The following is a 17,642-nucleotide window of genomic DNA, read 5'->3' on the forward strand; positions in this document are numbered from 1 at the left end:
TCGGATGCGTTAAAACAAAAGCTTGCAAAGCTGTCAGGTAAGAATTAGTCTCCGTGTTAAAACAGCTACCAAGTCAAGCTAGAAGAGAAAAGAGCTAGTCATATCATTAGCTTCATTATCTAAGTTGAGTGAAACTGTGCCAAGACTGACATATTTTCGGGTACCTAATAGCCGTCCCCCCCGCTAATTAATTTTTCGAAAATTTTCCACCCAGGACATTTTTATTCCAACTCGCTCCCTGCTTATTAAGTTTTGAGATTTTTTCCAAAACCCCCCCCCCTCACCCCGCTTATTCCAATTTCCCCCCCCCGCTTATTCCAACCCCCCCGGCTATTAGGTACCCGAGAGTAACTTTCTTGGCACTAGGCACTACACATAAAGGAGTATGAAAATTGAGGAATTTGACTTACCTTATTGGTATATATTTTCGCGTGTTACAAATTTTCGCGAATCGCGAAATTTTTTCGAAAAAACGTGTTTCGCGTGTATTAAATTTCGCGATTGCCGACTTCTGGAAAATTTTCGCGTGTATTAAGTTTCGCGATTCACTAAACTAGGTATTTTCAGAAAGTGGGAATATAAAGCAAGAAAAAGACTGATTTTGCTTGAAACACAACGTTTTTGATGTAAAAATACTAACAAGATACTAAGAAAAAATTTTTCGCGTGTATTTAATTTCGCGATTTTGTAATTTTGAAAAATTTAAACAGTATTAAATTTCGCGAAAATTGACCAAAAAACTCGCGAAATTAAGTACCCGCGAAAATTTGTAACACGCGAAAATATATACCAATAAGGTATTTGATATTTGCAGATTGGAGATGTTTTACAAGTTGAACAAGAAATCTCAAGGAATCAGTCTTGGCTACAAAACCATTTATGGACCAACTAGCCTTAAAAGATAATGAGCTTTTATTCTGCCAAGTTTATTTGTTTGTTTTCAAATTTGTAAATAGCTAACAAAATTTTCTTGATTTTTTGAAATGTATATAAGGTACAGTAATTGATTTAATAGCAAATACGATGTCGTAGTTCTCCAAAACTAAAAATGCCCCTCTGCTATCTCTTACTATCCTGAATTTAACCCTACACCCCCAAAAAAAAGAAATCACACACAAGACGTTTAAAAACCATTTAATAAATATTCTCTTGCTTTCCGATATAAATATTTACACAAAATTCTAAATCTAAATTTTCTTATAGAAAAATTATGCTAAAATATGTTCAAGAATTCCTTGACGTACTAAATGTTCACATTGCGTTGTTGGGAGGAAATGCTGAAAAATAAAGAAAATCATTACCTTCCAATTCCATTATGTTTACAAGTTCTTTATGAGAACAAACTACAGTATATAAGAAAATAATGCTTAAATGGGCAGAATATTAAGAACAAGTTAAAAACATTCAAGGCTTTGCGGACTCTAAAATCACAATCGATTTATTAGGAAATTAAACATAAAATATCCATAAAAAGGTGAAATAAAGAACAATTTAAGAACATTTTAAGGCTTAAAATTTTTTTGGATGTTCTTAAAAGAAAAGTTTATTACCAAGTGTTATATTATTTGAGGTTATAAGAGGCTAGAACCAAACCTAGATACTACACCGGGTGCACTAAAAAGAAGTTATACATATTTGACAGGATATTGTGAGTTTGATGATGAAAATCTTTTGTTGATTCAAAAGAAAATTCTTATCCGTAAACTCATAATACCTTTTTTTGGTAAAATAATAGACCACTCTTCTCACCTTTGGGTTGAAAACAATCGAGATTTCAGTGGACTCTCAAACAAATTTTGCAAAAGTATGAAGATTTTAAAAGGTACAATTTGACCTTTCCTACCTGGCTATTCTTTTTGAGGATGACAACGGTTCCATCTTCCGTTTCGAATTCTCCGTAATCCACCAAACAACGCACCTAACAAAAAATGAGAAAATATAGTTGACGCTCTCTAATTCGATTTTCACCGAATTCAAACGAAACCAAGAAAGTATATCGAAGGTAGGAGCGGTGTTTGAGAGCTTTTTGTTGACGATGACTTTCAATATCATCGACGTAGCCTCTACTATGACGACTGACTTATCTAAAGACAGTAGAAATACATCTTTGATGGTGGTAAATTGTCCAGAATGGATCATCATATTAAGGTCGAAATTGTCCATGATAAGATGTGCGAAATACACACAACTCCAATAAAGAAAAAGCTCTAAAAATACGATTTTGGACATTTACCCCTAGGACAATGGGGCAATCCCGTTGAGTTTAAAGCCCACCGGGGTAGGTCCAAAAGGAAGTAAAACAAGACGACTTAAAGTCGAAAATTTCGCCTAGAATTTGAACTGCATGGGAAAAACAAGAAGTAGAGATCTACTTTACATCGAGCCTTGATGAAACAATTTCACAAGAACAACGAGGCTTAAAATCACTAAAAAATAAGACCAATTTAAGAACAATTGTTGTTTGACTTTTAAGAACTCTTATAAAGTATATGCTTATAAAAAGTAAATATGCTCATATTGCACGCCATCCCTTGTTTACTTTGTAAGAACTAATTACCGAAAGGTATATCACCGTCTATCAAGAGTTATTGATTTTATTCTTATAAAGTAAACGCTTATAAGAAAAATGAATATGCTCAAACTGTGCTCCGTCCCTTGTTTACTTTGTAAGAACTAATTACCGAAAGGTATATCACCGTCTTTCAAGAGTTATTGATTTGATTCTTATAAAGTATATGCTTACAAGAAAAATAAATATGTTCATATCATGCGTCATCCCTTGTTTACTTTGTAAGAACTAATTACCAAAAGGTATATCATCGTCTATCGAGAGTTTTTGATTTGATTCTTATGAGTAAATGCTTATAAGAAAAATGAATATACTCATATTGAGCAGCGCGGTCCCCTTGTTTACTTTGTAAGAACTAATTACCGAAAGGTATGTCACCGTCTATCAAGAGCTATTGATTTAATTCTTATAAAGTATATGCTTATAAGAAAAATAAATATGCTTATATTGTGCACCGTCCTTTGTTTACTTTGTAACAACTAATTACCGAAAGGTATACCACCGTCTATCGAGAGTTATTGATTTGATTCTTATAAAGTAAATGCTTATAAGAAAAATGAATAAGCTCATATTGAGCACCGTCCCTTGTTTACTTTGTAAAAACTAATCTGAAAGGTATACCACTGTCTATCGAGAGTTATTGATTTGATTCTTATAAAGTAAATGTTTATAGGAAAAATGAACATGCTCATATTGAGCGCCGTCCCTTGTTTACTTTGTAAGAACTAATTACCGAAAGGTATGTCACCGTCTATCCAAAAGGTATATCACCGTCTATCAAGAGTTATTGATTTGATTCTTATAAAGTATATGCTTATAAGAAAATAAAGAAAAAACAAGCAACATGCTGAATGGACCTACCTAATGATTAACATCAGATGAAAATAAGAAAAAAGTGACAATAATTGTACAAAAATTCAGAATGGAAAAATAAAGCTTGTGTGTTGAATAATGTAAAATGGTAAAAAGGAATTTCCCCAAATACGAAAATCGCTTAAACCATTCAGGCCCAAAAAACCTTTTAAGCTGTTTTTGGCCCAAATTTTCCCAAAATAATTTTCCTTAAAAATCTGGCTCCGTCACATTTTGGGCATTGCCATTTTGCATCATTGTGCAAAAAATCAGAAAAAAATTATGAGTCAACATTGAGAAAAGCTATATTTTCTTATTTGGTTTAAGGGAATTTCCCAAAAATACGAAAATCCGTCTTTTAAGGCGAATAAGAATTTCCCTGGAAAAACCACTTCAGTCATTCTTTAGAGAATCTTGCCCTCCATCTTTGTACAAAAAATCAGAAAAAAGTAATGACAGGATTTTGCACAAAGTCCAAAAAACCCTATTTTTAGGCAGAATTTGGCCCAAATTTGCCCAAATATATTTTTTTTCGAAAATCAGGCTCCGACACATTTTAGGCATTGCCATTTTGCATCATTGTGCAAAAAATCAAAAAAAAATAATGAGTCAACATTGTTAAAAGCTATATTTTCTTATTTGGTTAAAGGGAATTTCCCCCAAAATACGAAAATCCGTTTTTTAAGGCGAATAAGAATTTTCCGGGAAAAACCACTTCAGCCATTCTTTAGAGAATCTTGCCCTCCATCTTTGTACAAAAAATCAGAAAAAAGTAATGACAGGATTTTGCACAAAGTCCAAAAAACCCTATTTTTAGGTAGTTTTTGGCCCAAATTTGCCCAAATAAATTTTTTCTCAAAAATCGGGCTCCGTCACGTTCTGGGTATTGCCATTTTGCATCATTGTGCAAAAAATCAAAAAAAACTAATGAGCCAATCCCGAGAAAAGCTGGTAACAGACGGACGGACGGACGAACAGACGAACAGACGAACGGACATGGGTTAATTTATAGAACCTCCACCGGGGCACCCGGAGGTAGGTCCAACAAAAACTGTGAAGCTAAAGACACAAAGATATATGACGTAATCCAAAGAAAACCTACGAAAATCGTCCGTGGTTATACGAGCGTGTAATTTGTAAATTAATTTTAGTCCACCGTATCAAGTACTTTCGTTTTCTAATTTTTTTTCCGACCCGCGACGACCCACGAAAGCTGATTGTAATACTTTCGCTAGGCGAAATTAACAAGACGACTCGGAAGTCGAAAATTTCGCATAATATTCAAAATGAGAAAAATTGACCATAAAATAACGAGGTCAAGCAGGGGGGTATCTGCTGTACAACGATGTGTTAAACGTGATGCATGAAGAATATTGTACACGAGGTTGTAGATACCATTTTACTTTTTCATAGAGAACCTAAATGGGGGGGTTTGTAGCATTGAGTTTAAAACCCGAAGGGCTAGAGTAGAATCTCTAACCCTTCCCAGGCAAGAAAAAGTGAAGACACTTACTTCACATACAGAACAAGCCTAGAACGCGCCGCGATCACGAGGACAGGTTGTATCTAGCGGTTCCTTTGTTTTAGAGGGCTGCATATTTTGAAATCTAGCCCTTCGGGTTTTAGACTCAATGGATTGCCCCCTCCCTCAGAAAATTGTCACTAGGGATCTTTGCTCCTGAAATGCACCCGGACGATTACCCTCTAGGACAATTACCCTTAGCCTTTTAAATTGATTCGAGCCCTTTCTAGCTTATGGGACAAACCCCGAAAGCAGCCGGCGAAGCGACCTTTTTTTCCGATGTGTTCTGAGAGTATGTTTCAGCTAGAAATAATGATGTGTTCTGACGAGACAGGGGTATAATCAAGGTCATCAAAATTGTTCTTGTTGTCTAGGTAACCCTAGAAAGCTTCAGAACACAACCTTTAAAAAGACAGGGGTATAATCAAGAGAAAATTGATGTGATCTTGTTGCCTATTAACCCTAAGGTTTCAGAACACATCTTTGGTTCGTGGAAAAAAACAAATATCTTAAAGTATATCTTGGCAAAATGTTTTTTCTAGATTTTAGAACACATCATTTGTAAAAGAAAATTGGAGGTCATAAAATGTGGTGTCCTAGAAGATAAAAACACATATTTTCTAAAAAATCTCTCCGCCGGCTGCTTCTGACACCCCAAACTCCCAAATGGCGTTATATATGAACGTTGAAACAAAGCTGGCGTTCTGTGCTAGTTAGGAGGTTATCTCAATGGTGGATCCGCGACCGTCCTTATCTGATATTACGATGGCGGATCGATGGAATAGTGGCCACCACACTAAAGCGTGTCGATTTCCCATCGGAGGGGAATGATAGCCGAACTTTTATGTCCTGCATTCCAAGACGCTTAAGCCTGAAAATATTTCAGATTTGCCCGAAATCCCTGAAAACGAGGGCTAGGGTTCAAGTCTCCCGCTTCAAAATCCGTGACGCGGTCTGGTAAAAAATTCCTTAAAATCCCCAGATATTAAAATCAAATTATCAGCGTTAATGTGTCGTTGGAAATTTTTTTTTACATGGAGGGGAAAAGAAGAAACAAAAAAAATAGAAACAAAAGATCGTACCTCAATGTAAAGTGATTTTGGTGGAGTCATATTCTGAAACAGAAAGAAAAAAACCTCATCGTCAAATTGTGAACCTTAATGTAAAAAACACTGCACTTAAAACTGACCATCGTTCTCTATCAATCCCGAAGTATGCTTCTGCGTATCTTCTAACGAAAAAAATGTCTTATAGGAAGCATATCTAATGGTCTGCAAATCAGACTAGTCAATCAGTTGATATATTTGAGAAATTTAATTCCTAGGCTTCTTTTCACAGCAAAAAGAGTTTCTTTTACAGTTAATACATCTATAGAGGTCTGCTATTCAGACATTTGACATATATTTAACCCCAAATCTGTCAAGCGGTAGAGGTAAACTTGTAGATACACACCTGTGTTAAGTCGATACCATGACCACCAGCAGTCGACATCATATATTTTGCTAGCGATTTGTTGTACTCTGTAAACCATTTCACCTGGAAAAAGAAAAAACGAAATCCAAGATATAAAATATTTTGCATGTACTGCAGAGGATGGTTTGAGTTTTATGGTCTTTTTAAACCTATCCTTCAATTAAGAAACTGCTATTCCTTTCTTTTGCATCATTGACCAATTAAATGCCACTTCAGATTAAATACACCCAAACCAAGTAAAAAATGTAAATTCTAAATTTTTATTCAGGCCGGGTAAAAAACGGGCGAGGTAAAAAACATGGAGGCATGGAAGACAGTGCTCTTAGGTCTAAACCCACCGGTACAGAACCAAAAAAAGTGAACGATTTCATATGACGCTAGCGACACTTAATGAATTGAGTGAATTCATTGATCGCTCCATAGTACAGGCACAAGCTCAAACCCTGAATTTCTTTTTGGCGAAAGGAGTTGATGTATTAAGAACTTTCCTAAAAGGGGTGGATCAAGCTTTGAGCCTGTGGAGAAGGGAGAGGTTACATGAATAATAAATATCTACTCAATCAAATTCTCAGCAATAGCAGCAATAGGACGAATTAGCGTTCCCCATGAGTATTGCCTATATCCCTATACCTCTTGTTCGACGAGATTCAGTTTGACGTCTTGTGGGAGGACACTCCCAATATCCCAACGGTATTGTTTTATCCTCATCATTCGGTTGTATCTGGTGGTGAAAAACGCAGAGAAAATTGTATAAAAAAGAATCTTCATATCGAATTGTCATGACACGAAGACCTCAGGGAAACAGAAAAGCCCACTGAGGTGTGGAGACATTCGAGCTGTACAGGTTCGAGTCAGTAGGTTGACTGTAATTGACTCATTTACGCTTCCCTGTATTGGAAAAAACAACAAATTTGGACAAATCTAAGATGACCAGTGTTTAAAATAAACAAACCCTTAGGTATATCGAAACTTGATTCAATAACCAGATAAAGGCCTCTTGCTTAGTATAGACACATTTTGACCTTACATGTATGCTAGCAGACATCTTTTGTTTCGCTCCAAACTTTCGTGACGTAATTGAACACCTGAGTATAAACCTTCTTCCCCTTCCACGGACGCTGTGCTGAAATTGAAAAAAAAACTTTAAGTGTTTCTATTAACTAGTGGGTGAGAAAAGACTGCTTCACAGTCGAAATGAATTTTCGGGACATATCAAGCTGTCATTACGACCATCCGTCTAGACGCAAAAACCTCCGAAAACTTAGACCACTAGCCATCTTGTCAATGCGAAAACAAAATTCTGTGCTTTTTATTATGAGCACCAAAAATGTACAATTCAAGCTCATCATTGCTTGTATTGTATATATTGAACAAGCTGTTCTGTGGGGTCAGCTTTTGAAAAAAAAAAAATGCTACCAACCCAGGTATATTACTTACACTTCTTTTTGATTTTCTTCGAATAAAACCCTCATTTCATCCAACACTTGACGTACCAAGTCCTCCTGGTAAAGAAAAAAATATTCGAATTAACCTATATACAGTTGACGCTCTCTAATTCGATTTTCAAGAGGAATTTGTTTTTTATCGAAATAGAGTGTATCGAATAGTTTAGTGTCGTTTATAAGAGTTTCTTGTTGATGGTGACTTTCAATACCATCGAATAATGGAGCGTACCAAAAAGTAAAACGCCGAGTTAGAGAGCGCGAGAGCGTCAACTGTAGTTCAAAAGGAAAACCTGTTCCAATATTCTTAGCTATATCAGCCCTAGATCTAAAAGAAGGCTGGGTTCAAGTGTACTGGGGTTGAATGATGACGTCAGTATCGTCAATGATGGTACCAATCCATAAATTGAACTACTTTATGTCAATCATAGTAAAGTGGAACCTAACCCCCTTTCGCACAGTTATGAAATGATTTTAAAATTGACATCTGCACAATGAAGACTGATTTGAACAAAGATTAAAAAAGTGATTATCTCATTTTGAAGCTTGAGATTATCGTATACATTGAATATAATGATTCTTACATTAAATGCTGGTAGGTTTCCATCAGTAGATCTTTTCAATTCTTTGATCAATTCAAATGCTTTCTCACCAAACATGTTTTATAAAATATTGCTGTTCTGATTTTTTGTATATTTATCACTAAAAAAATCAAAAAAAACATAAGCAATTTTAAAGGACAATTAGTTCCAAGGATGATCAAAATAGAGTATATAAACATCGAGTTAAAGGGTACACTTAAAATCTCGAGAATACTGTATGAGCTTACTGAATAATAATATGAATATGAACATGTCATGTCCAACTGGCATTCAGCGTTGTTTTAACGTTCATCTAACGTTAAAGGGACGATGTGAACATTAGATTAACGTGGAAACAACTTCGGGCACCAGCTTTAATTAGAGACTCAAATCGTTCACCAATAAAAAGCAACGAAAAAAAAAATCATTGGTAATCATAGTAAAATAACAACATAAAATCGGAAATTTTTATAAAATATATTTTTCTCTCTCTCCTTACAATAAAACGATAAAAAATCCCCCACATAAACTAAAACACCACTGATTATAAAAACAGGAGAAGACCTGCAAAGTGAAGGTCATCTCCAAGAAACTTAATTTAATGAAACAACTCATAAGAACCAAGAAGACCGATAATAAGATATCTATTGCGATACATACTTTCTCTAAAAGAAACAGTTTTGGTTTTATAAGTTTTGGTTCAGGCTTGGCTGTTCTTACGATGTTCTTAATGCGCTTTAAAGACTTAAGAGTTTAAAATCTGTTAAAATCAGTACTGTCTTAGTAGTCTGAGGCTCAGATTGTTCTTAAATAGTTCTTATGTTTAGGCCAATTTTCAGCCTCGTGTTCTTATAAAAAGAAGCGCGATATCAATATTTATAACTAACAAAGAACAAAAAAACATCTTAATTTAGGATAATATAAAAATTAAGTGTCGTTGACCCCGTTAACGAAAGTCCAAAAATCACATTAATAAATCACAAAAAAATTACAGTTTACAATAAAATATCATACAAGAATATTGAAAAGTAAAAATCTTGTCGAGTCGCACTCAACAAAGAAACAGAGGAGGTATGAATGGGCAGTATAAACCCTTCTTTTCAAAACTTCCTAACGAAAGTTTAAACTTTCAGTTGAAAATTTTATTAGTGTTAAACCAGATTTATTCGAAAACTGTATAAGAGGGTTAATCTTGCTGAGTAATAAATATGGTATCTCAAATTTTGAAATAATTGCTGGGTTATGCCAGAGCAATTATATATATGATTCTAATAAAATAATCAAAATATATATAGTTTTCTTTTTATAAAAACATTTTATGAAAGGCTGGTCAGCAACCAGAATCCACCAAATCCAATTTCAACTTTGGACTATATGCCATGCTCTAGATAAGGGTGCTGACTTGTTGGGGAAAATAACCCTGGGTTCGAGGTTTGGTAATTCCCGTCGTAGGACACGGTTGGAAGGTCAGGTGAACGATCCAAATTTTTTGCCCTATAATTGAAGTTAGAGAAGTGCTTTTTCTACTCGTATGAACTTAGTTTATAATAAATGAAAGCTTTTTGAGGTGGTCCATCTACCACGAGATCACGAGATCTGGTTGTGTTTTGATTCTGAAAGGAGATTTAATCAAATGAAAGCATTCGGGGGAACGTGATGTATGTACAGAAGGGTAAAGGAACATAAAACAATTTTAAGTTCTGAACTGAAAAGGATATAGACAATTCTACTGTGATCAAACATCGTGTAAATATACACCTTCTTTGCTTTCTGTGGTTGATCACACCTCTTTTTAATGGTTTTAATTTTAGCTAAGAATAACAAAAAAAGACAAAGTGTACAAACCTATTTTTATGTATTTCGATAGTTTTGTCAATATTTGTCAAAATGTCATTGAAGGCTTTAAAAGCCTCACTTCCTTCACCCCTTTGTTGTTTATAAACGTTGATATGATGATCAGCTTTGGAGATTATCTCAGTGAAATCTTTCATAGTCCCACTACTACCACAGTCTGTGTCCTCATTAGTGCTTGAACCCAATTCTCCATCTGATCCAAGCTCAATTGTATCTTGCGTAAACTTTTTCTTATTTCTTTTGTGTTCCCTGACTTCGTGTAATGGGGCATCAGGTTTAACATACATTTCAGTAATGTCTTTTGATTTTTTTGCACATTCGTTCATGTCCTTATGTATCTTATCTTGAAATGGTATTAATATAAAGTCTTTTGCCATCATGGATTCATTTGACCATAACTTATTCAAACGTTTTAATTTTTCTACCTAAAATAAATAATCAATAATTTGTTTGATGAACATGTTAGCAAAGAGCTTCTAGTTAGTTACACATTAGTAAACCTTGCAAAATAATCGTTAAAAAATTGTTTCAAAAAATATATGATCAAAAATGAACAGCCCAAGATATTGAAAATAAGACGGCCTTAAACATCTTCCAAAATATTTCATAAAGGTAATATAAACACTTTCAAAAACAACCAGTAATAATTCATAAAAAAAAGAGACCAACGATTAATGAAAACACTTTACACGATGAGAAAATGCAAAAAAAGAAAGAGTTCTTACCGTTACTCCATACTTGATAGCCAAGCCTTGTAAAGTATCTGTTGGCTGCAGTTGGTGTTTTATGAGATTGGTATCAATTTCAGTCATGATTCTACTGTGAGTTGCTCCGTAACTTCGTGTGGAAGTTATGGCACTTGCCAGTGACTGCTCACTATCATTCATTATATCATTTTTAGGTCTATAACAACATCAATCAAGAAAGAAAATATAATTGCATTTATTACTAGACAATTAATTTAATCTGTGATTACCTTTCTGTTCTATTCTATCATTGGTAAAATGGATTACTCCAATGTTTGAAATAGGAGTTAATCACAAATTTATTCAATTGAAATAGGTAAAAGATTTAACTCTCAGAACACGATGATCATCAAAAATTCTTTTGAAATATCGTCTTTAATAAGTAAAATGATAGTTTTGGCATTGACCTTTTGCAGTGTTATATAACATTGCATGTAAGTTACTCTTGGAAATGTTTATTATCTCTCTGAAGATTCCGTCAATCAACATGATACTATTCAATTAAAACCGTTAAATTTTTTTTGAATAATATGCCGCCTCGGAAGCCACAAAGGAAAGCCTCAAAATTTACTACTTCATATTTCATACTATAAGTAAATTTAAGCCCTTGATTTTCTATTTCTTATATTGAAATAAAACATTATACATTTTGAGACAATATTTTGACCTTTTATATGGCTTTTATAGTATGAGGTAACAGGTAATTTTTTAAGAAATGTTCATAGATTAATCTGGATTGGTAACTAGATAATTAGCTGACAGAACTAAATACCTTCAACTTTCAAAAATTAAAAAGAAAGTTCAACAGATTTTTCAGAATTGTGAATCTCTATATCAAATCAAAAAATTTGGTGGTAATTGTATTAATGGAATTTAATTTATCACTTTAATGTGATATTATGATGTAATCTAAATGATCTTTTTGACATGATTTCTCAAGATATTATATTATGTCATCAATAGTTTATGATCAATACCTTGAGATTGGCTGTAATTTGCTACCTAACACTTGCCAGGATCCTCGTGTTGTTATTAATAATATGCACCTTTTGGGCTACGTTAAGATTGTTTAGGAACAATGGGAAGTGTTATTGATCACACAGAATATGCTTAGGGACTTGCCTCAACTTCAACTTACCTGAATAAGCTTACAATTGACATGAGAATGGTTATCTATATCAGTAATAGTTTTCAGAAAATTTTCAGTGATCCTGCCATACTTTGAACCTCCCCATGCTTAAGGGGCGTGGGATGACACCTTCCGAAAAACTAAAGGGAGGGGGTCAGAAATTTTTCTAAAAAAAGGGGGATAGCAAGGAGGGGGATTGTTTACAAAGGGGGGTTTTTAGGATATATTGCAAATATTTTCACCAGCACTGTTGTGAAATATGGTCTGAAAGGAAAGGAAATTTGCTGTCTGAGTTCGATTCAACTTAACCCTATTCATACTAGGCTTTTAGGGGCGGTTCAAAACTAGTGGAGGGGGGCTGTTCCTGTACCACCCCTTAACTTTTGATCTAGTAAGTCTTTTTGGATGAAATTTGACACACAAGATCCTTTTAAGTTATAGGGAACTTTAGACAAAAGTATTTTTTGATGACGTCACTTCATGCTCAAAGTGAGCAAAAACCAAAAATTTCTTTTGTTCTCATAAATAGCTATCATATTCTAACAAAAGCCTTAGAAAAAGTTTTAAAAAGAGTCTAAAATGCTTATTTTATCCTAAATACTCAATAAATTACGGTTTAAAAACCATATATACAGGTACGAGCCAGGAAGTATCTTATCCATTTGGTGGACTAACTTTATTGGGGTTTTTCTTGTTCCTTATGGTAATAAGAATATTTTAAGCTTCTGGGCCACCTGGATTTCTCACCTGGGTATCCATAATGGCGGATTTTTGGTCATGTGACCCCCGTAGGCAAAACTGAAAATTCTTCCAACCCAAATATAGGCATATTATATATCAATCGATCGGAAATTTGATACTGATTAATTTTGAGATACAAAGTTGGGTCTGAAAACTTTCCTATCTCGAGATATAAATCACTTTCGTTTTCTCAGGTTTGGCTGCAGTTGTAGGCGGGCTTTCATGGAGTGCGGCAATTCTTTTAGTCATATCTCAAGAAATATGCTTTTAAACATATCAAAACTTTGTGTGCTCCTAGAAAAGGCATTGCAAATTGTTTGTGCAAATTTTCAAAAATTTTGCAGTAAAAATGTGTATTTTACAGACCAGAGTACAATTTCCTTACCGTCGAAAAAAGACCTTTTTCTCTCAAAATTGGCCTTTTTGTCTGAAATGAATTAGTGAAATGATGCTTAATAAGGTTTAGAGCCACTCGATTCTTCATATTATACTCAGAGAGGTACCTGGGGAATATATAAGGGCTAAATGTGTCTGGTCAGCACTTTATAAGCATTTTATTTTTGGTAAGATTTGATCCAAAAAACGGTGAAACTTCCAAGCTATTACTCAAAGATTTGACAAAGTCTCTTATTGTATCTCGACATTAAACAAAGTTGAACCTTATTCTTTAGTTTGACACATGCAAAGAATCAAGAATACATGTAAATCGCTGTGTGTATTTTACAGACCAGAATTAAGTGCTTCTAGGTATGGTTATATTGCCCTAAAATGTTTAAACTTACCACGGAAAAACCCGAGCTGGAGAATCTTACTGAGTAAAATCCGTCAAGATCCTCTAATTCCCATATCTTTATTATTCATGCATGTAACGAGAAATCTGTGTAGCCTATCTTTGAGACTTTGAGAAGTGCTTAGAACTTCCAGAACTGCGTAGCTACATAAGCATAAAATTTTGATGAAATTAGTCTGGCTTTGAGACCACTAAGCCTGGATAGCTTTGTATGCGCCAGACGTCAGACTTTGAATCATTTTCCTAAAAAACAACAAAGCCCCAAAGTTTTTATTTCTTGCAAGCTTGTCTAGACACTAGCACAGATTTGTCGCACAGTCGTTGAACGGCCTGTAGAGTTTCTGTCCACCCTACGACCATCACATGGTATGGGTTGGTCCTAGCAAAGTAGCATTCACTTTTCATTAAGTGAAACACAGCACCGAGTTGGAGTTAGTCCTGATCTCCTAGACGACGGTCAATACTTGGTACACTACTGCGCCTTCACATGGGATAAATCATAACTGGACGTCTATCTTCCATTGTGTCTTTGAAGCGAGCTTTGTTGCCGCCTGTATTTTAAAATCGGTATAAAAAATGCGTTGATTTTCCGTCACAATAATGCTATTTCTTTGAATTACTTAGGTAAAATGATTGATAGATAGCTTAAAAGTTTGAAAATCTATATATTAATATGCTAAAACGTGTGTGTTTACAACGTTTTATAAAAAGTTTTGGAAAATCTAACAAAGCTCTACAAAGCCTCCTCTTCATGGTGTTGAACTTTTTTCTCCTTTCTTTTATAAAATCCAAATCTTATCATCAATCAGCAGCTATCTTTATTCTTCCGTTGGGTTTTTTTAGATGTATAGTGATTTGCTGAATTGGGAAACGCAGCGTGCAACGCTGCGCATACGGCTAGTTATACTCTTAAGTCACAAAATAATTATTTTCAAATTTTTTTATACGCTGAAATGGAGAATTTCATCTGCGTGTATACTTTTGACTCACTTTTGTCATTCCAATTAGTTTTTTTATTGACTTGAAAAAAAAAGTATGCCAAAGTTGCGAGCCTGTGTCATAAGAATATCATAATTTGAATCCTATACTCTCAATCCTATATACTTTAAGGGCAGAAAGTTTCGCGGGCAGAAAGTTTCGCGAGACCGAAAAGTCGCGAAATTTCGCGGATTTAAGTTTCGCGATTTTTACTTTTTGAAGAAAATTTACGGAAGAAACTTTCGCGGTTTTTTGTGAATGTTCAATTTTATTAGCAATAACTTTCGCGAATGGCTAGGGAAAGTGAATAAAATATTATTTCAAATCTCATTTCGTGATGACGTTACCGCTATCCACCACCCCATTCGAGAAAAAGAAAAGGAAGAAAAGTCGAATGAAGAAGCTGGAAATGGAAGCAGAGATATTCGTGAAATGTCCTCAGGTGGTAAAAAGAAGACATGAGAGCAAGGGAATTCTATCACTATCGAGTAAATCATTATAGAAAATACAAAAAATAAGCTATCGAGGCATTTTCAAAAATCCTGTCTTTTATTAACTGTCTTGAGAATCTACATCCCCTTATAGCTAGGACGAAATTATTTTTATCCTCTCCCAGCCTTTCCCCAAGTCCTCGTTTTATTTAGATTTTTCGGCTTTTAAAACTTGGAAAAAACTTTCGCGATTTTTAGGAAAGTTTCATTTTTCGGGAAATTAATTTATAACGCGAATTTCTTGTTTAGTTTCTTACCTGGCAGAAACTGCCAAAAACGCGAAAGACACGAAAGTTTCCACCCGCGAAAGTTTCTGCCCTTAAAGTAATCGATATTATTTCATCGGAGTTTTGAAAAATGACGATGATTTCGCATCTGTTATCTTTGTTATGATATAGATAAAAGACTGGAGAAGTGTAGAAACAACAGAGACTTTTGTCGAAGTTTTGACGTTGTTAGCAAGGTATTCCCAAGGTAGATCATCGACACCTATTGTTTCATTTTATGTTTTAACGAGGCGGGGTGGCAACGAAGCTAGCAGTGCTTACGAAGGAGAAGGATGTCAAGTCGTTTGTTCATGTTCTGACAAAGCCACAGAGACCAGATGATTCTAAAACTTTAAAACCTCATGAGGGGAAAGGAAAATGGGATCACCATCAGCAAGCCATTTCCGAAACAAATAAGAATTTTAAAATCAAGATTTCTTAATATTATACTTAGATTTTTGTAAGAAAACGGGGATATTTTGGACATGTAGCTTAAAGCATTATTTTATATGGCAATAACTTCTTTAAAGCGCTTTTAGTTAAAATTCCTACAGTCTGGCTTCTTCAACTAGCTGAAGGCGTTGTGTTGCATTCATGTAGTTAAAGCGGATATACAATGATGCATTGGACCACACCTCTTATAATTGTAACAGTAACCAGAATAGCTCCAAGTAGGTTCACAAATATGGCTCCATCACTAGGCTTCCTACAATGGCCTAGGATTATCGCCTCTCGAAGCCATATTATGCCGACGTTTTTTGGCCCTACAGACAACACAGATTCTAAGCCCTATAAATCTCGTTTCATGCATGAACAATAAAGATAAAGGAATTGGCAAATTTTGACGGATTAACTCAGTAAATTCTCAAGTTCGTGTATTTCTGTAGTAATCCAAAGCGTTTTAGAACAAGACAAGCTCCTAGAAGCACTTAAATCTGGTCTGTAAAATACACACTGTAACGATTACATTATTCATAATTCTTTGCATTAGTCAATCTAAAAAACAGAAGGTTCTCGTTTAATGTTGAGATGCAATGAGAGAATTTTTCATTAATTATTTGGAAATTTCACAGTTTTCGGGATCATGTCTTACCGTAAATCATACTTATAAAGTGCTGACCGGACACATTTAGCCCGTACTTGTTGCTAAGTACCCCTCTGAGTGAGATTAAGAAGAAGTGTGATTGGTTATAAAAACCCTATTGGGAAACATTTCGCTCATTCATTTCAGACAAAAAGGCCAATTTGGAGAGAAAAATATCTTTTTTCGACGGTAAGGAAAGGAAATTGTACTCTGGTCTGTAAAATACACATTTTTACTGCAAAATCTTTGAAAATTTGCACAAACAATTTTTAATGCCTTTTCTAGGAGCACATTAAGTTTTGATGTGTTTAAAAGCATATTTCTTGAGATATGACTAAAAGAATTGCCTCACTCCATGAAAGCCCGCCTACAACTGCAGCCAAACCTGAGAAAACGAAAGTGATTTATATCTCGAGATAGGAAAGTTTTCAGACCCAACTTTGTATCTCAAAATTAATCAGTATCAAATTTCCGATCGATTGATATATAATATGCCTATATTTGGGTTGGAAGAATTTTCAGTTTTGCCTACGGGGGTCACATGACCAAAAATCCGCCATTATGGATACCCAGGTGAGAAATCCAGGTGGCCCAGAAGCTTAAAATATTCTTATTACCATAAGGAACAAGAAAAACCCCAATAAAGTTAGTCCACCAAATGGATAAGATACTTCCTGGCTCGTACCTGTATAATATATTTGACATAAAAAATAAATTTGTATTGAAAATGTGTAAATTTTTGTGACTTACTGTCAGAAATGTCATCATGCTCAAGGTATGAAAATTTTTAGGTGTCAATTTTTTTTATCCAAAAAAAATCCATAAAAGCCAAGAAAAAAAGAATATTTGCAAATTTAGTCTGAAAAGCTTGGGGATAGGCATAAGAAATTATATAAAGGCAAACTTTTTGATAAGGTACATTCAATAGTTTAAGAAATCATAATTGTCTGTAGAATAACTAAGGTTGTCCCTAAAAATATTTTTGTTTCCGGTCCACTAGGTGACAAAAAAAATAATCACAAATATTTTTGTTGCTAAATTTTGATCTCAAAACTCAAATCCTGGAAGCACTTAAGGGAGCACTCAGGGAGCACTTGGAGTTTCTTAAAATTACGAAGAAAGCG

General features: G+C 34.6%; 2 protein-coding genes across 2 annotated transcripts; both read right to left on the reverse strand.

The window, feature by feature from the left end:
* Positions 1-1,122: 1,122 nt before the first annotated feature.
* LOC136823818 (DNA replication complex GINS protein PSF1-like) lies at positions 1,123-8,560 on the reverse strand. Its single transcript, XM_067079990.1, has 8 exons — positions 8,443-8,560; positions 7,854-7,918; positions 7,444-7,539; positions 7,047-7,137; positions 6,396-6,479; positions 6,026-6,058; positions 1,844-1,918; positions 1,123-1,277 (listed from the first exon to the last, which is right to left on the reverse strand). Exons 1-8 carry the CDS (start codon positions 8,515-8,517, stop codon positions 1,209-1,211), a joined length of 588 nt encoding a protein of 195 aa, XP_066936091.1. The 5' UTR covers positions 8,518-8,560; the 3' UTR covers positions 1,123-1,208.
* A 340-nt stretch (positions 8,561-8,900) lies between these two features.
* LOC136823773 (lysM and putative peptidoglycan-binding domain-containing protein 1-like) lies at positions 8,901-11,221 on the reverse strand. The gene is made up of 3 exons (XM_067079942.1): positions 11,019-11,221; positions 10,285-10,718; positions 8,901-9,933 (listed from the first exon to the last, which is right to left on the reverse strand). Exons 1-3 carry the CDS (start codon positions 11,178-11,180, stop codon positions 9,810-9,812), a joined length of 720 nt encoding a protein of 239 aa, XP_066936043.1. The 5' UTR covers positions 11,181-11,221; the 3' UTR covers positions 8,901-9,809.
* Between the last annotated feature and the right edge of the window lie 6,421 nt (positions 11,222-17,642).

Source organism: Clytia hemisphaerica, unplaced genomic scaffold (assembly GCF_902728285.1).
Source record: "Clytia hemisphaerica strain Z4C2 unplaced genomic scaffold, Clytia hemisphaerica genome assembly, whole genome shotgun sequence".
Lineage (NCBI taxonomy): Eukaryota > Metazoa > Cnidaria > Hydrozoa > Leptothecata > Clytiidae > Clytia > Clytia hemisphaerica.

What these genes read in the sequence shown, in the direction of transcription:
- LOC136823818 (XM_067079990.1), bottom strand. Translation starts at nt 8,517, where the DNA reads ATGTTTGGTGAGAAAGCATTTGAATTGATCAAAGAATTGAAAAGATCT. An exon ending in GAAGAAAATCAAAAAGAAGT is followed by an intron (nt 7,540 to 7,853) that starts GTAAGTAATATA and finishes TTTCAATTTCAG; the next exon opens with CACAGCGTCCGTGGAAGGGG. An exon ending in ATGGTATCGACTTAACACAG is followed by an intron (nt 6,059 to 6,395) that starts GTGTGTATCTAC and finishes TTTCTGTTTCAG; the next exon opens with AATATGACTCCACCAAAATC.
- LOC136823773 (XM_067079942.1), bottom strand. Translation starts at nt 11,180, where the DNA reads ATGAATGATAGTGAGCAGTCACTGGCAAGTGCCATAACTTCCACACGA. An exon ending in CTATCAAGTATGGAGTAACG is followed by an intron (nt 10,719 to 11,018) that starts GTAAGAACTCTT and finishes TATTTATTTTAG; the next exon opens with GTAGAAAAATTAAAACGTTT. An exon ending in ATCGAAATACATAAAAATAG is followed by an intron (nt 9,934 to 10,284) that starts GTTTGTACACTT and finishes CTTCAATTATAG; the next exon opens with GGCAAAAAATTTGGATCGTT.